This window comes from Pseudopodoces humilis, chromosome 1 (genome assembly GCF_049639895.1).
Source record: "Pseudopodoces humilis isolate 2021_Gansu_Grassland_sample_001 chromosome 1, ASM4963989v1, whole genome shotgun sequence".
NCBI classification, from domain to species: Eukaryota; Metazoa; Chordata; class Aves; order Passeriformes; family Paridae; genus Pseudopodoces; species Pseudopodoces humilis.
In genome coordinates this window covers 57,609,363-57,626,298 of record NC_142200.1, presented here as the reverse complement: position 1 = coordinate 57,626,298, position 16,936 = coordinate 57,609,363, and the positions used below count along the sequence as shown (strand labels likewise).

Genomic DNA, 16,936 nt, shown 5'->3' with positions numbered 1-16,936 from the left:
AGTTCAGCAGGGGAGGGGCTGCCTAAGAAACAGGGACAAAGCCCAAATTGAACATGAAGAGAAAGACAGTGCCTACTGAAAGAAATCAGGAGACTGACAATGTTTTTTCAGAACTTAAATCCAAGTGCGAACAAATTACAAAGTGCTGGCCTACAATCACGACAGGCTGTAACAGAGAGATGCTAAAACCAGATGTTAATTTTTACATTGATATCAAAATGACTTCAAGTCTCCATAACATTAAACTCAGCAGTCTCCTTTGAGAAATTTAACACAGCATTTAGGCTTAAATAGATCCCTTAAAAGTTGTTTTTCAAAGGACTCAATCCAGAATGAGACTAGAATAGTATTATCAGTGTTTGCAATTACATCACCACTTGGGCAGATCCTTAAAGTCCCAAGTTCAGTGTTAGCATGAGAATCAAAGACTCATTGAATTAAAAAGGCAATTTTAAATCCCTCCTTCTTAGAGTGACAACAGGGAAAAAAAAACAACCCCTAAGAACAAAAAATAAAATAAAATAAAATAAAATAAAATAAAATAAAATAAAATAAAATAAAATAAAATAAAATAAAATACCAAGGCTCATGGAATTATTGGTGAATTTCCTTAAAAAGTATTAAACATTAAAATTAGTAAAAGTCCATACTACCCTTCTACCAAGTAGAGTGCATTTATTATGCTCCTAATTACAAATACAGAATGTGAAGGACCTCACAAAATTATTACAATATTCCATGCTGTGCCAAGGCCTCTTAATATGGCAACTTCACTGTGGACCACAGCCACCAAGTCTACACATGCCAATGCACACGTGTGTGCTTGTACACCCATCTTTTCCTAATAAACAATCCTGTTTCCTGGTACACACATTCTCCTAAGCACTCCAGGCAGTGACATTGGACAGGGACAGCTTTGAGGGAGGGAGCCTAAATTCTTCTATACACTGCCACCAACGATTGTCCGAAACTGCAGAGACACAATTTCTCAGTCAGTGCAGACAGTGCAGACATGTCCAAGCAAGGGTCACATCATTACTTGTGTGCTCTCCGTTTCGGAATGTTAGGAATTACATCCTGATAGCTGATCTGCATTGTGCGCTACTACAACTATTTTTATTCTGAGTTTACATAAACTACATGCTATAAATTAGGTGAATATAAGAGGTTTTATTAAGCCATAGAAATATTACAAAAGGAAATAATGGTGACCATTGTTTTGTATGCCATGTATTCGTTAGAATAATTAAAGTGTTTTTGCAGCTATATCTGAATCCTATTTCAGATTATTTTTCCTCAAAGACGTAAATGCTACAGTATATTTTATTCCAGACTAATACAAATATTTTCAAATATTTTATCTGAAAGTTTATTAAAAACTAAGGGGGGAATAATAGTCTGAGTTTTCATCTGGGAACTGTGCCTGTGCACTGACAGAATGTCTGTCTAAACTTCTATTTTCATTTGTTTATAATTCTGTTAGCACAAGGCACTGGATATCCTCAACTCCTGCTGCTGAACACAACAGAAGCTGAAGTACTTCCTGAAGGCCCTGTTTGCTCTATTACATACATGCATTATTTTTGTTAAAAACTTTGTATTTGTACAAAGTATATCCACCATTTTTTTTCCAATTCTGCTTTTGTGATATATATATATGTGTGTGTGTATGTGTGTGTGTTTTCCCATAGTGCAGTGCTGTTTGCCACCTGGAATTCTCATCAGCCTATACAGTTGTGTAACCCATTTATTTCCTATACAGGTGTATTAAATTTCACTGGTAACAAAGAGCATATTGATATTAATGTTTTAATGATAAATAAACTGTTTTTATCATTTTATGTAGAATTTGCCTTAACAGTCTTTCAGTTTTGCTATGAATTAGCATGTATTGTTACGTAATCTCTAATGTATGTAAAGTATCCCTACTTCTCTTGATGTAACAAGGGAATAGTGCACAGCTGATGCAATTGTACCTAAAGTTATTGAATTCGCCAAAATAAACAGAGAGAAAACACTTACTTTTCACATTCTTATGACTTAGGTGCAAATCCTGGAGTGTATTATAAACTGGTCTTTACAACCTATGAACAGATACGAACTATAAGTCAGACAGAAATAGGAACTCCCTAGGGATGCTGTCCAAAAAAAGAAAAGTAGCCCCTGTGGAGTAACTCCCTCTAAGTCATGCTGCTGCCACTGAAAATATGCAATGAATCCGTCTGCAGTTGGAGTTTCGGATGCCATAATCCCTTACAGAATGCTGTCTAATTATTTTATTATGCATAATAAATGTAAAATATTTATTTTAGCTTACATAATTATATTAAAAATGTATGCTATTTTTTCTCAGTTTTGTAAGACATCCTTCACAAGTCATATACTTTATAGAAAGGAATGCATGCTGTTTTGCTGGCTTGGCTGTTTGTTTTACACAACTTCCACACATTCTTATCTATGGCTAAGGAACACCCCTGCATATTGCCTCCACTACCTCACCACCACGGGTACTCTGTGCAAAACGAACCATACAGTGGAATCCCAGAGAACTTAAAATTCCTTTCTTTAATCACAGCAGAGGGATGGCCTGAAGCACATTAACATAATAGCAGTCCCACACTCTTGTGGTTAAAGTTGAAGCAATACTCTTTCTGCATCATGAAACTATGTCAGTGCTTCTCCTGAGCACTGTAATCTAACAAATTTCATCATGTGAGAACAAGGTTCTGCCTTTTGCATGCCCACCTTCATGTAACTCAGATCCATTTCACTGAAAAACCCCCCTCACACATACCATGAACATAAATTGCCTGAGAAGCTGTGACAGTTATACAGAAAGTCAGAACAAATGGGAGTTAAATTTAAAATCTTAAATATGAATAAATGAGCTTTCCCTATTTTAGACACATGCACAAAACCAGTTTAGTTCTGAAAATGCTGTATATCTGCATCTTTTATTGATATCATCAGACTTAGGAGAACTTTTCCCTTCTGCCATCAGGTTAAATTCAGGTACCTAGCTATACTACAGGTTTAGAAAGTCTGTCCACAGCCCATACAACCAACAGATTTTGAAACCTGTGTCACAGGCGCTGCTCATTTTCAGGATGTTATACAGCTCTTCAGTGCTTACTGTGCCTATTATCAAATGCAAACAGTATTGTTGTCAGTGTAACTCCAGGATGGTGTCATCTGAAAAGTTCAGCCACATAACACATCTTTTTTAAACGACTGAGAAATATAAAATAAGCATTGCATAAGTAATGGTGGTGCAGGGCCCTGTGAGACCAATTCTGTATTATAAAATTAAGTTAAACATTAATTAAGGGTGAATGAATATTTTTGTATGACAAAGCACATTGACTTAAGAATGGAGAGACATGCCATGTGATTTGAAAAAGTAAATGCAAAGGAAAATCGTGAATATTCTTATCTAGATAGGAAAAACCTAAATTGAAAACACAAATGTGAAAAATATATAACCAAACATAAAAGTACATTTTCATGTTTATGAATATTATTTTTCTTCCTTCTAAAGGATTTTAAAAAATAGACGGAAAACATAATTTCAAATTATAATTGTTACCAGAAGTCATATACTACTGTGTCGAAAAGCAGATGTTAATTTCTTTTTCATCAAGATACAAAAGATTTAGACAAAAAAAGAAAGTCAAGTGGTCACAGTACAAAAAACTAGATATGGAACATTTTTCCCAAGAATACTGAAGTACAACTATAAGCATACGCATACTATAGAGAATTTATAATTTGTGAGCTAAAAATGCTAAGTTAGTTTACTACTCCCTTCAGAAAAACACATCCATTCATGTCTTTTTCTAGTTAAGAAAAGAATGTCTCATGCTGTGTGTTATATAGGGAATAAATTGCCTTTTCTGTTCCATGCGGGCAAAATCACTCTTTTCCCCATAGTATCTTACAGCCGATTTCACTTCAGTTTATAAAGTTTATAACAGTTCCTAAATTCAGATTAGTTTCTTCTAATAGCCCTTTTTCTGTACTTCTAGCCAGGGTTATCTATCCTTTCACTCACTAGACTGGCAAGAATTTTTGCAGGATGATTATTCACAATTTCAGGCTGAGGAATTGAAAAGCTTGAGGTCAAGATTCTCCAAGAGTACTCTCAGCACCAATGAGCTGAATGGGAATAGTTTAAATATATTGTACTTAGCCACTGTTTTAATTCAAGTGTCTCAAACTACTTTATAGAACAGAGATCAGTTATCAATGAAAGGAAACTTAATATTAGCACTAACAATGGTTTTCTCCATACCCCAACACAAAAAGAGGAATATTCACCTCGCTGAAAGTACAAGGCTCATTAAAGAGTCTGCAGTTGCCAAGCAACACTAAACAGCAACACATGAAATAGTCTGGATGAATTTACAGTGCAAGGGCCGAGCTCACAGCATCACAATGAGACCTCAACCACAAGACATGGGGGTGAATTTTAGCAATAGATCAGCAGATTTTGAAATCTTCATTTTAACGTTTTCTGTAGATGACACTTGCAAGACTACATACCATCTGCTGAACTGGTGCAAACAATATTATTTACAGGGTTGCTAATAACTTTCCTTTACAAGAGAAATACTGGGTGACTTGACAAGGAAGCACCACGTGATTCCCTTAAAACTGTAGTTTAAAATGAAGAAAGAGGTGGATAGAGAGCAAAATATATACTTGCCAACAAGGCTGGCTAATATCCCAGGCCTGTGGAAACTGGCAGGCACAAGCAGGACTGCTGAGCTAGTAAATACAGCAGCCTCTCTACGGGCTCCTCTGCAGCTACACAGAGTGCCTCACTGCCTCTATGAGCTTGTAGCAGCAGCAGTAGCAGCATAGTTCTGGTTCCTGCGTCCCTACCAGATGTTTTTCAGCTGAGTTTGGAACACATTTCCTGCAGAATCAAAGCTTCATCAGCTGGTATCTGTAGAGATCAGCCTCCAAATGTTAGGTCAAAATTGGCCTGTGAAGGATGGAAACTAACATTCTATTGTCATGAAACATCTATTTTTCAATAGTATAAAAGAAGGCCATGCCCAGATATTTTTTGTTAATCCTGATAAAATAATTATGCTTGCATCTTCTCTAATAATCTCCAGCATAATAAGATACTCATAAAAAACTTGCTATTTCTTAGAATTTATATCCCATACAGAAAACTCCTTATCCAAAGTAAAATGATCTCCTGTCTTTCACTCAACAGAGCACTGGGTTATGCATTTTGTATCCTGAGTGAGGGAAGTGCACCCACTCATTGGGTGTGTGTGACAAATCCCAGACTGATTCACATCTACAGTGCTCCAGTCTCTTGGGTCTTCAAGCCAAGGAGCTCAAACCCACTGTAACCCACCTCTCATTACACAGCTCTGTAATAAAACCATTCCTGCCAGTTGGCATGATTCAGTAAAAGTGGATGGCCGCAAGATGAAGTGTCCTCAAACACACGGCATTAAAGACAGCACTTCTTTTACCTTCAATGCAGCACATCATGTCACACTAATGGTTATATGCTATCACTTCACCCAACACAGACCTTTTAGTGCAACTCCTTTGACAAATTAAAACCATCTTTAATTCTTAGATGACTTACTGAAGCTGAAAAACCACTTCTACTTTTAATGAAAAATATAAAGAAAGCAGGGGCACTCTAAAGGTAGCAACATAGAAACATAGCCCTCCCCACAAGGTTATCAAATTCAGTTCTCTGCAGTTACAGAGTATGATTTAATGGGTGCTCCGTAGCAAAGAGTTTACAGAACGTCTGCCCCACACAAACAAAACAAAGCAACAAGAAGTTTTGTACAGAAAATGTGTGACAACTGCAGAGGCTTTCCGTACAAGAGTTTTCTGTAAAGTAGGCTACAAATAGCATGAAAACAGGTATTATGAGAGCAGATAGGCTTCATTATATAGTCTTGCTTTAGGGAACTACATTAAAATTTTAATGAACATACAGCTGTATGTTCAGCATGCAAAGAAAATAAGAAATGCTATAGTGGTTTAATCAAATGTTTAATTTTCCCCTCTTATGTGCACGCATCACAACCCATACATCTAATCATATGCCATTTATCAAATATAATGCCAATTTTTAAAAACTTTTTGAACACCAACTCTTGCAAATGGCTCATAAAATAGTCTATGGTTTCCTTTACAGTACACATAGACCGGCCACCTCACTGCAAGGTATTAAAAGTATTCAAAAATGCAGAAGTGTATTTAAAAGTAAAGATTCACTTAAGAAGCAATTAGATAATTTAATAAGTAGTCTACAGTGAACCAAAAACACAGGCAATAAGCACCAGCAGTAGTCTTCACTCTTCAATCATGTGATTATTCTAAATTTAATCTGCTGCCCTAACATGGGGATGGGTTTTAATGGTGTAATAAGGGAGGCTTTGCCATGCAACCAACCCTATGGCCAACTCTCATCCAAACACCCTGGCTAAGAAGGAGAAGGAAAACTGGAACAGAACAACAGGACTCTGAAGAGCTGTAACTAGCTTCCAGTTCTAATAAGTGTCTGGTGAGTATTTAGGCTGGTAAGCCTTTTAGAGAACTTTTCCTTTCTTGGTGAAATCGTTGCAACTCAACCAAGAAAAAATTCAAAACCGCAGCTGATTTGAAAAGGCAATGCAGATAAGCAGCCTCACCACAGAGAATTCCAACAGACACTGGAGCAGCTGTGAAACAAACACTCAACATTAGCACTGTAGTGTTACCACTAAAAGGCTTCCCATCATTTGTTTTTCTTTATAAAGTAATACCTAAATACTGAAGACTAAGTTTTTAAATTTAGCTCCTAATTTAATATGCAATTACCACTGCCCTGATGGTGTTTTAATGGCAGTATATTTTTATTGGTGACTTCAAATGAACCTCATCTGATCACCTTAACCCTTCTCTCATCATGCTTTAGTTAATGACTCATTACCTGTAGTCACACCAGGGACATCTGTAAGGCTTTTCTCCAGTATGGACACGCTTATGTCGTGTCAGATGCGATTGTGTTGTGGAAGCAAAGTTACACTCATCACATTTGAATGGTTTCTCTCCTAGAAGGTGACAAGAGAAGATTATCAGTTTTCATCTACAGAAAAGGAAAAGAAGCCCAAATTTCTGGCATATCCCTTGAGACAGCTTTTAGCCCATGTATATATAGCAAACACAAATACAACATAAATTTCCAAATACAATGCATTAATTTCAAAATATGACAGAAACACATCAGTATCCAACTGACTTCTCATGTGGAATTACACAGCAGCAAAAAGGAGGAGAAAAAACTGAAACAGAATAACCTTGTTACTGCGTCTTATTCCATGAAAATACCGTAACCAGGTGACAGGCATACCTCAATTTTTAATGTTATCCTTTAAATAACATAAATAAACTGGGACTGCTCCATTCCCCCTATCTTGCCTGCTAGTCTTCTGCCCTTGTTAATATTTTCTGAACAGTAGGCCAATCATCAGTAGAAGGACTTGAAAGGTTAATGAAAATAAAACAAACAAACAAAAACCAACCACCAAACCTAGACAAGGACAATATTTTCAGAAGACTAAAATTCAATCTCTGCTGAATGTGCAGCTGCACTGAAAATTTCTAGAGGACTACTAAGTGAAGAAGGGTAAAAATCTTTATTGTCTAAGTTGTAATGTGAAAAGAATATTCTTCCTTCCAGTGGAGAAGTCTACCCCAGAAGTTACTGAGATAAAACCTCATGACAGATACACACTGTGATGACTAGCTAAGACACCTGCATCCCATTTTTCCAACTTTTTCCACATTTTCCAATTTTCCAATTTTTGCCACAGAAATATTCTGTGGGGCTTATAGGCAGCTATAGTTATCATTTAGGGAGGAAACAGGTTTCCTTTTGTATGGAGAAGACAACAGCCAGCTCCTAAATTCAGTGTACACTCCAGTGCACAAGCCTTCAGAAGTATTTATCTAAAAACTACATAAGGAATCAACATCCCTGACTTAAGAAGTCTGGATAAAATTGCTAGGGACAGACATGTACCTTGTAGACTGTTCAGAGGTCTAGGACAGGCAGTTTCAAAATTGAACCCTAAGCCTATTAGCAGGTACAATTTGAACTTTTTCAGACTGACAGAAGACACACCACCAGCATAAGACTATCAGGAAGAGTGGCCTTTTGCAATCAGTAGCAAAAGGCCACTCCCAAATGGCCGTGCCTCTAAAACGAATTTTTCAAGTCTGTTCACAGCATGAGACACTGAAGATTTTGAAATAGATTTTGCCAGAATTCTGAGAACAGAGAGAAATATGCATTTTTCCTTCTTGGAGCTTGTTGTGGGTTTTCCTCCCAAGGGAAAAAGATACGCAAGGTCCTCAAGGTCTGAAAAGCCCCTAATGTGGGATGGAAAGACAACAGAGCAGCTTCTGAAAGCTCCATAAAGAGCTGGCATAATTGCTTTTAGCAGCTGCGGGAGAGAATACCAGCCAATGTTTTTCATTTATTGTTTCATGGGACAAGGAAAGGTGAAGGGGCAGGACACAAAGCCGAAGCCTCTATGCTGGACAAATTGAGACTGCTAGAAAGTATGTCTTTCCTGCCCCAAATGGGGTTTTCTTGTCAGACCCTGACACTCTGCTCTGGAGAAGCTGATTGTCCCAGCAGCTTGCATGGTAGTGGCTGCTGCTTCAATTAAACTCTCTGGGAGGCCATAGACTCCCTAGCAACGTAACCTGTTCTTGAACTGAAGATTTCCTCTTCTGATTTATTTTATCATCTAGCACTAAAGAAGATAGCAACATTTTCAAGCCTAAGTAGTTAAGCCACAGGTATTTTAGATAACATACATACTTATTTTAACTGCTTTCATTTAAAATGCACTAGAACCTTGCCAACTTGCCCCCTTGTAAAAATAGGCAGATCTGAACTGAAAGGAGATTTTTAGTTTGCCATTCAGGGGAAAATGGATCAAGTAAAGGTTTGCTACTGTGCCAGGGCAGGGTCATTGGAGCTGACAGCCGAACGAGAGCCTGTTGAAGCTAGGAGGGCTTGCAAATTCCACCGTGACCGTAAGAAAAATGATAATCTTTGCCCACTGCTCCAGGAAGTTTTTCCTTTAGGAAATCCTTGTGGCTAACTGCTCCTGTCAAGTAGACTATGTGTAAATCTCACCTGACAGAAAATACATCACAGCAGCACCACACAACAAAAGCTAGATAAATAGGGAGGAAAAAAGACAGCCTAGCACAGCCTGTAATTCTTAGCAGCTGTACGTAAGAAACAGTATTTTTATGGAAAATTGACCATTTTGAAATGAACCTGAAAATTGACAGGTTAATTAGTATAGTTGAAAAAAACCTAAAAGACAACTAGGTATTTCTTTGGATTGGGTGATCCTGAAGAGTTTATTAGCTGCAGGAGTACGTTTATTAATTTTTTTATTTATTTAAGTTTTCCACAGACATACTGATTTAAGAATTTTTTGTCTTCCCTATCTATGGGCCAGGATACTTCTAATCAGTCTCTGTGTTCCTGTTTTCCTTCCACCATTCTTGCCCCCAGACATTTCAGGCAATAAACATAATTCTTTTAATACAGGCTGCCATTAAAAATTCCAAGAGGACTCTTGCTCACCCCCAGTCAAAGTTTTAATTCATACAAAATTAAAACTATACAAATGAAAATATCAGTATTGACAGTATTTTAAAACAATAATATGTAATAACTTTAAAATAGTGTATCCATAATCGTAAGGACAAAGTCTACATATTTAAAGACCAATAAAGGTAAAAGAATATGAAATATCCCCCCGCCCCCATTTCCATTACAGAAGACTTGTCTGTGTCTCACCAGCTCTAACTTTATCAATAACAAGTCCCATGAAAAAGACAGGTGCCCCAAAATGATTCAGTGGTCAACAAGCTCCATGGGGGAACAAAAATGAAGGACACACATTTCAAGATCAAGAACCCACTTTATGGGGGTTTACTTTGTTTTTAACACAAGCACTTTCAAAAAGCTGCATTTCCTGACGACAGGATTTAATTTACAAATTAAATGGCTTTGCATTTTTGACAATACTGCAACCAGCTTCTGAAGCGCATCTGCTGTTTAAGTCACCTGAAATGGAAAATTTGAGCTCCAAAAAATCAAAAATTGGAAAAGAAGATCACAAAAGGGCCAGTTCATAGGAAGCACTAGTATATAAAAGTAGTTATTAAAGCTGCTGCTAATCAGTTACTGAAGTTTTTTCTTTTTCTCTCGCTACTAGACAATTTCTCTTAGGTAGGGAGAAAGTTTTAAATACCCAGGGTTTTGGTGACTTTGCGGGTCAAAGTTCTCCTATAATCAATTTGCCAATCTGCTGCAAATGCTGGTGTAAATAGAAAAGGGAAAACAACAAAGATGCTCTTCAAATTTAATCTCTTCTCTTGCTGAAAAGAGCAATAAGTCTTCTTACTGTGCTATATTTCCTATGGTATTCAACATTATAATTTTTTTAAGCTGTGGTGGGGAAGCTGAAGGGAAGAGGCTACATTATACATTAAATTCAATGCCGAGTAATGTAACTACACATTAAAGTCAAAGAGCAGTTCACATGAGAAATAGAAACACAAAGTGAGTCACTCATCTGGATAAAAACACATATATTATTAAATTTTCTTTCTTTATTACACTGACCTATAAACGTCTTGAGAAGTGCAAGATTGAAATGAGTGAGCAGAAGCAATCATACAAACACTGCTCTGTACGATACAAGCTACCATCTTCAAAAATGCATGAAAATATTTGAACAAAGATACAATCTCCTTAAGCAGTTCCATAGGTTCATGGTGACTGCCAAGAAGTGCACAGTAAGTGTACTCATCCACTAACCCTTTACTACTGTGATGTACTTCTACAGCCCTGGGAAGATCCCCCCACAACTAACACATGGGAAGCAAATGTAGACTGTTGATGTGCAGAAGATGAGGATGGGGTTTTTGCAATTTGCAGGAATACTAACCAACATTAAAAAAGAGATTTCATGCAAGAGAACATGGGCTGTGACTGCTCAGCACTGTTGAACTGAGACAGCTACTACAGCACAAAATGGAAGTTTACCAGGAAACATGTAGAAGAGGGGACAAACAAAGGAGGTGAGCAGAACAATAAGAGCAAGAACATAAAGAGAAGACATTTTAAAATTATTATTCCCATGTTTCATTTCAAGCAAGAAATACTTACCTTTGCTTGTTCTTTCTCTCTTATGCAATTTCCTCGTTGATCACGTTTAAGGCAAAATATCTAAATTATCTGATATTATATGCTTTGTGCATGTGTGTATATGCGTGCATGCGTGTGTGTGCGTGTGTTTATTTTTGGTGGCTGTTTTAGAGGTTATTTACCCTTTTTTGTTACAATATTCAGGTAATTGTTTAATTCTTTGTGCAATTCAACTTACTCTAAATCCAGCAAAAACTATCTTCAGGAAGAGTTTCTTACTGGAACAAAATACAAATCAAAAAAACTTTCTTCAGGAAGATTTTCTTACTGGAACAAAATACAAATCAAAAAAACTTTCTTCAGGATGACTCAAAACACAAAATCTTTTCCTCCCAGCCTTGTTGAGACACCAGAACTACCAGAACATCTTTGTTCCTCCAGCACTGCAAACTATCCCTTATTTACCACATAGCAACAGCTGATACTGTGAGCAGTCCAAGTTTCTTAAGACAGTTTATCACAGCCTAGGCAGCCAGAAGTGCCTATTGTAAAGCATTTGGCAGACAGAGATGTAAGTATTCCTTTCAGTGTGATAAAATTCAGGCCAAACTCTGGACCACTCCTTAAGCTGCCATTGCTTCAATTCACAAAGTAGAAGTTTAGGCCATGGATATTTACATCATTAGTGAAAGACTTTCACAATACCAGTGATAGATTCTTGCAGAATAGGACTGGAAGAAGGTGCACACAGGTCATAAAATAATGTTGGAACATCTTCACGGGACAAAATCAGCCAACGACTTTGCTTATTCTCTGTCCCAAGTGTATGTTTCTCACGGGACCAGGTCATCATTAAGGACATGATATATTTAAAAGAGAATAAAAATATCAACTGGTACAGTTGAGAACACCAGGAATCTCTTGACAGGTCAAATTATTTGTTCCTACTTTACAGCTGAGAAAGATATTTCCTATATCAAGGAAATCTTTATGCAGATGCATCATGTTTACAAGTATATTAAGTACTAAAGTTTTTCAAGTCTTAAAGCTAATGGCTTCTTCGTTCAGTTTAACATTGCTGTATTTCTTTTCATTCAGAACCAAAAACATCTCTTCAGGGGATAACATCCTATTTGCCAAACTGGTCTGTACAGTTTGCTGCAAGAGTGACCAAGGTTTAGATTCTGCCAGCTTTTTTCATGCCAAGTTATACTTCATGCCCCCCATAATACTTCCAAAGAAAATGCATCTTTCACAAGATAAAGGCATTTTTCCAGGTACAAAGAAAGAATATAATCTAAAAAGGGAAGAACAGAGTAAGAAATACCAGAATAAGGAGTATCAAAAGTCTAAGTGGCTGGTCCTACAGTCAGTGCTCTCCTGTGTCAAATCTCTACCAGCAGCTGAACATTTCTCTGGGGTGTTGAGACATCTCAGGCCTTGAGGCTGGGACGAGAGGAGACTTGTTAAGTTGGTTAAGACTCCTTAACTACATGTGAGGATTTGTTCATTTGCCCTTGTACTGTGGGCCTCTGACAGGTGATAGAAGTAAATCTTGGGTTGGAAGATGTTTTGTGTCAGCCCCCTAGACAGCTTGTATTACAGTAGGGAATTATTTAAGCCATTTAGACTATTTTTGACACCTATCCCTTTCAAACCTGATTGTAATTTGCTTTGGCATTCTTCTTTGGGAAAATTGTGCCAACTGGGGACAGAGAAAAAAAAATAAGGTACAAAGAAAGGTAAAAGTAGGAGTGCATGCAGCTAATGACTGAGATAAAGTTGAGCACTGGATGAAAATACAATGGAACCCATGGAAGTGCAACAATGCTAGCAAAGGTGGATTGTGTCATTCTCCTTGAAACAAATAGAAGGTACAGATAATTTTTCTGCTAAAGAATAATCTCTGATTGTTTGTGCCACAGAGGCAGATAAATGCCAAAAAGATAGATCCCTCTGCCTCTGAGATACTGTCCTATATAGTATAAAGTTAATAGCAAAGTAATAACGAGCCTCCAGTCCTGACATAAAATATAAAGTTATGCTTGCCAGATGCAAGCTTCATGATCTATAACCTGTAAATCCCTGTGATCATAGCACAAGAAGCCTCTACCACACTGGCAAAAGAAGGGCAAAAATGCCTTCAAAAACCTGGACAGCTTTTCACCAGGAGTACACCATATTTTTAGCCTAATTCTGCACATAAATCAGGAAATAAAACAGTTTGTCTCTTGGCTGGTGGCCTAATGATACTATATATATATATATATATATATGTATATGTATATGTATATGTATATGTATATGTATATGTATATATATTTGATGATAAGGGCTTACATTTCTGAGAAACTAGATCTACACTCACATAATAGGTACAGACAAGAAGGGTAAATACAAAAATTTGCATTTCTTCTACATCCCCAACCTGAAAGCACTATTTACCATTTGTGTGGCTGCACTGACTATGGGTCCTAGATATATGCAAGATCCCAATGTGTCACATGGCAAAGCAATGAAAAACAAAAGGTATTTCCTATCCGCTTGATCACAATAATTTCTTTTTGCTAATTAATTAATTAATTAGTCGATTTCTCAGCCTACATTTGTTAAATTTGTGCCCACATGTGAAAATTCTTCAAAGCTCCAGAAAAATAGAAACTTTAATTACAACTGAAGCATGCAACTTCTATTCCAGTAGTTGTAATTGCTCATGCTATCATTCAGAGTGTAATAATAAAATAACTTACTATATTTACTGAATTACTTTTATTGGTCACTTGAAAAATACAAACTTGATGCAGAGAATGGGAACTGACTGTGGCAGAATTCTTCCACAAATTTATGTTCCTTGTTATTAGAAAAAAAAAAAAAGATTCTGAAAGTAGGATTACTAACTAGACTTGCAAGCAAATTTTGGCCCTGAATACACATATATTTTTTTAGAAATATTAAAAAATAAAATTTTAGCTTATCTGTTTCAATATATGTTTATTGCCTGACCAGCACTGAAAATCCCACCTTTCTGAAAGCATCAGAATCTCCTCCAAATATGATTGCTTTAAATAAACTGAAAACAGGGTGGGAAGAATGGCTTCAGGCTCTCAAGAAAGAGAGTAGCTGCTCTCCAGGAAATTACACATTTAGATGGTATATGTCCTCAATGAAGATTAGTTTATACAGGGACATAATAAAATCTCCCACTGTGATCCCTTTACAAAATCCATGGAAAATTCATGATGTAACAACTACAGCTTCTCATTTGTTAGCCATTTCTTTCCACTGTACATTAGACAATGGTCACTTAACTCACACAGCAATTCCTGATGATATTACATTATCCTCATGATAGTCAGTAAAACAAAAAAAACGACACTGGCTTAAACAGCAACACTTCTATGTCTGTTTGAACAAAATCTATCCAAATAATCAAACACTTACAAGGAACTACTAAAAAGCACAATTAAGGTAGAATGTATTAATAAATGTTTAATACTTACACTTTTTCTGGTCTTCTGAAACTAAGAACCAGTTTAATTTTGTCTGATATTAAAATTTTATAACCATGTGGTAGGAAAGCTTTACTAATTCTGGGAGAGAAATCTTGCTTTACATGCCAGCCATGTGGTAACTCTTAAAGTTGCACCTATTAATTACAAACTATCTTAAAATTACGAAAGGGCAACTGAAACAACACTAGCTTTCAACTATGCTTCAGTCCAAAAAAATGGATTAATTTATATGTAGTCTCTAATTTTCACCCAGGGACATTCTAGCAGTCTCTTGCAAAATCTTCACAGTAGGTAATCTATTTGGGCCTCGGAAAAAAAAAAAATTGTAGACTTAGTATTCATTGGAAGAAGAAAGCCAGTCTTCAGAATTCTCCTTCCTTCAGAAAAAAACCAAAAAAACCCCAAACCCACAAAAAATACCCCCCACTTCCCCCAAGCAATTATTCAAGCTCCCAGCTAACAGATTTGATGCAGACCCTGGGCATACCAATTTCACAAAAACGAGAAAAAGCAAAGCAAACAATGAGCCAATGTACTATTTGTGCTGTAACGTGCTATTTGACTTGTGTTACTCCCCAGTGTAGAGGGACTCCCTTGCTGGGGAAAATACAGCGAAGAGTAAAGACAGCTTTACTGACCTGTGTGCTGCCGCCGATGCTTGGTGAGGGCATGACGTGTCCCGCCGGCAAAGCCACAAAGGTCACAGAGGAACGACTTCTCGCCTGTTGCAACAATAAACAGATGAGGGACTGCGGAGGTCACAGATCATTAAAACATATCTATCAAGGCTTTCAGGGTTACTAATTCCTCCAATCAAATGTTTCCATGTAAATATGTCAAATGGGAATGAAATTACCACTGCGGTTTATTGACTGTGATAAAATCTGAAAAGCACCACTGAACATAATTACATACTTGTCAGACCCATAAAAATTAGCTTTATTATCAATGGAATGGTTTTGTACAACTTCATTTCTGTTAGATGTCTTCCAGATGGGGCTGCTTTATGCACTTGAACAGTTTTTATGCATATCCTGATTTTTTACAATTCCCATACATCTGGCCTTTCTGTGCTGAGTAAAGACTGCCTGGAAAAAAAAGTTAATATACTGTATATATGATTCTGCTTAAATAAAATATATTTAATTTACTAACAAATTAAAGGTACTGAGAAATTTTCAACAGACTAGGTCACAGTCATCTTTAGTTACCTTCTATTTATTAATAAGTATTGAATTATTTTCTTGAACACAAGAAGAGTGCAGGCAACAATAAAAGCCAAATTATTCAGTACCAGTGGCAATTCAGCACTGTTTATGTTTCTAAAGTTTTCATGGCATAAAGAAAACAGGTCTGGGGATTGCTACTGAAACTGCAGCAGAACTCACATTGCTCGTCTTCAAACGATAACTCTTCATTCCAAACCTCTGGACGAATTTGAGAGATTTTGGCAAGCTTGATACTCATTAAAAGTGTATAAATGCCCTCTTTTTAACTTTTTTTTTTTCAACAGAAGCTAGGATTTTGCCCTGTTGCCTATAAATAGAGTTTATCAATTCATGACAATATTTTTACTCAGTATGTACTAACATGCACAGAAATCTCAGTCCTTAAAGGCCACATGGAAGGTCATTATGAATTAGTAACACTAACCTCAGGTATAGTCTCAATAACCTGATATAAGACTGAATTTTTTTTTTTTTTTTATTTTTTTAAAAAATAATCCCATTAGTCACTTGGAGCCAAATTGTCTCCTTTCATGGTAACACAGCAGAGATGGGGCTGGTGGGGCAATGATGCTGAATTCATTGAAACTAAGAGTCTCCTTCCAATTCTTCCCAGTGGGGAAGGAAATTTAGTTCCTACAAAAGACGGCTGGGTTAAGAGGTCTGGTGTCAAATTACCAAGTCCTCCTGTGGAGACAGAAGGATGGAAACCTCCATGCTGTTTATTCCCACATAACCAGGCACAGGAATACACAGACTTTCTGGAAAGGCACAGTGCCTCAGTTAACTTTGGATACTGCTCACATAAGCAAGAGACCATTTCCAGAGTGGGAGCTCCCAGGAGAGCCTCGCAGGGACCAGCTGCCCTCTCCCACCACCACCTCCATGAGGTCTCTGAGGAACCCCAGCTCCTCACCCCAGGTGCCCCAGTGAGGGAGACCCTGGGCCCTGTGACACCAGGAGGAAAGCAATTCCAAATTTTCCAA

General features: G+C 37.1%; 1 protein-coding gene across 1 annotated transcript in view; it reads right to left on the bottom strand.

The window, feature by feature from the left end:
* Positions 1 to 16,936, bottom strand: part of ZNF407 (zinc finger protein 407) — a 335,107-nt gene that overhangs the window by 118,238 nt on the left and 199,933 nt on the right. The window contains exons 6-7 of the mRNA XM_005517307.3: positions 15,363 to 15,446; positions 6,959 to 7,079 (exon numbers count right to left, since the gene is read on the bottom strand). Coding sequence (XP_005517364.2) covers positions 6,959 to 7,079; positions 15,363 to 15,446 — 205 coding nt within the window. The remainder of the gene's footprint in view (positions 1 to 6,958; positions 7,080 to 15,362; positions 15,447 to 16,936) is intronic.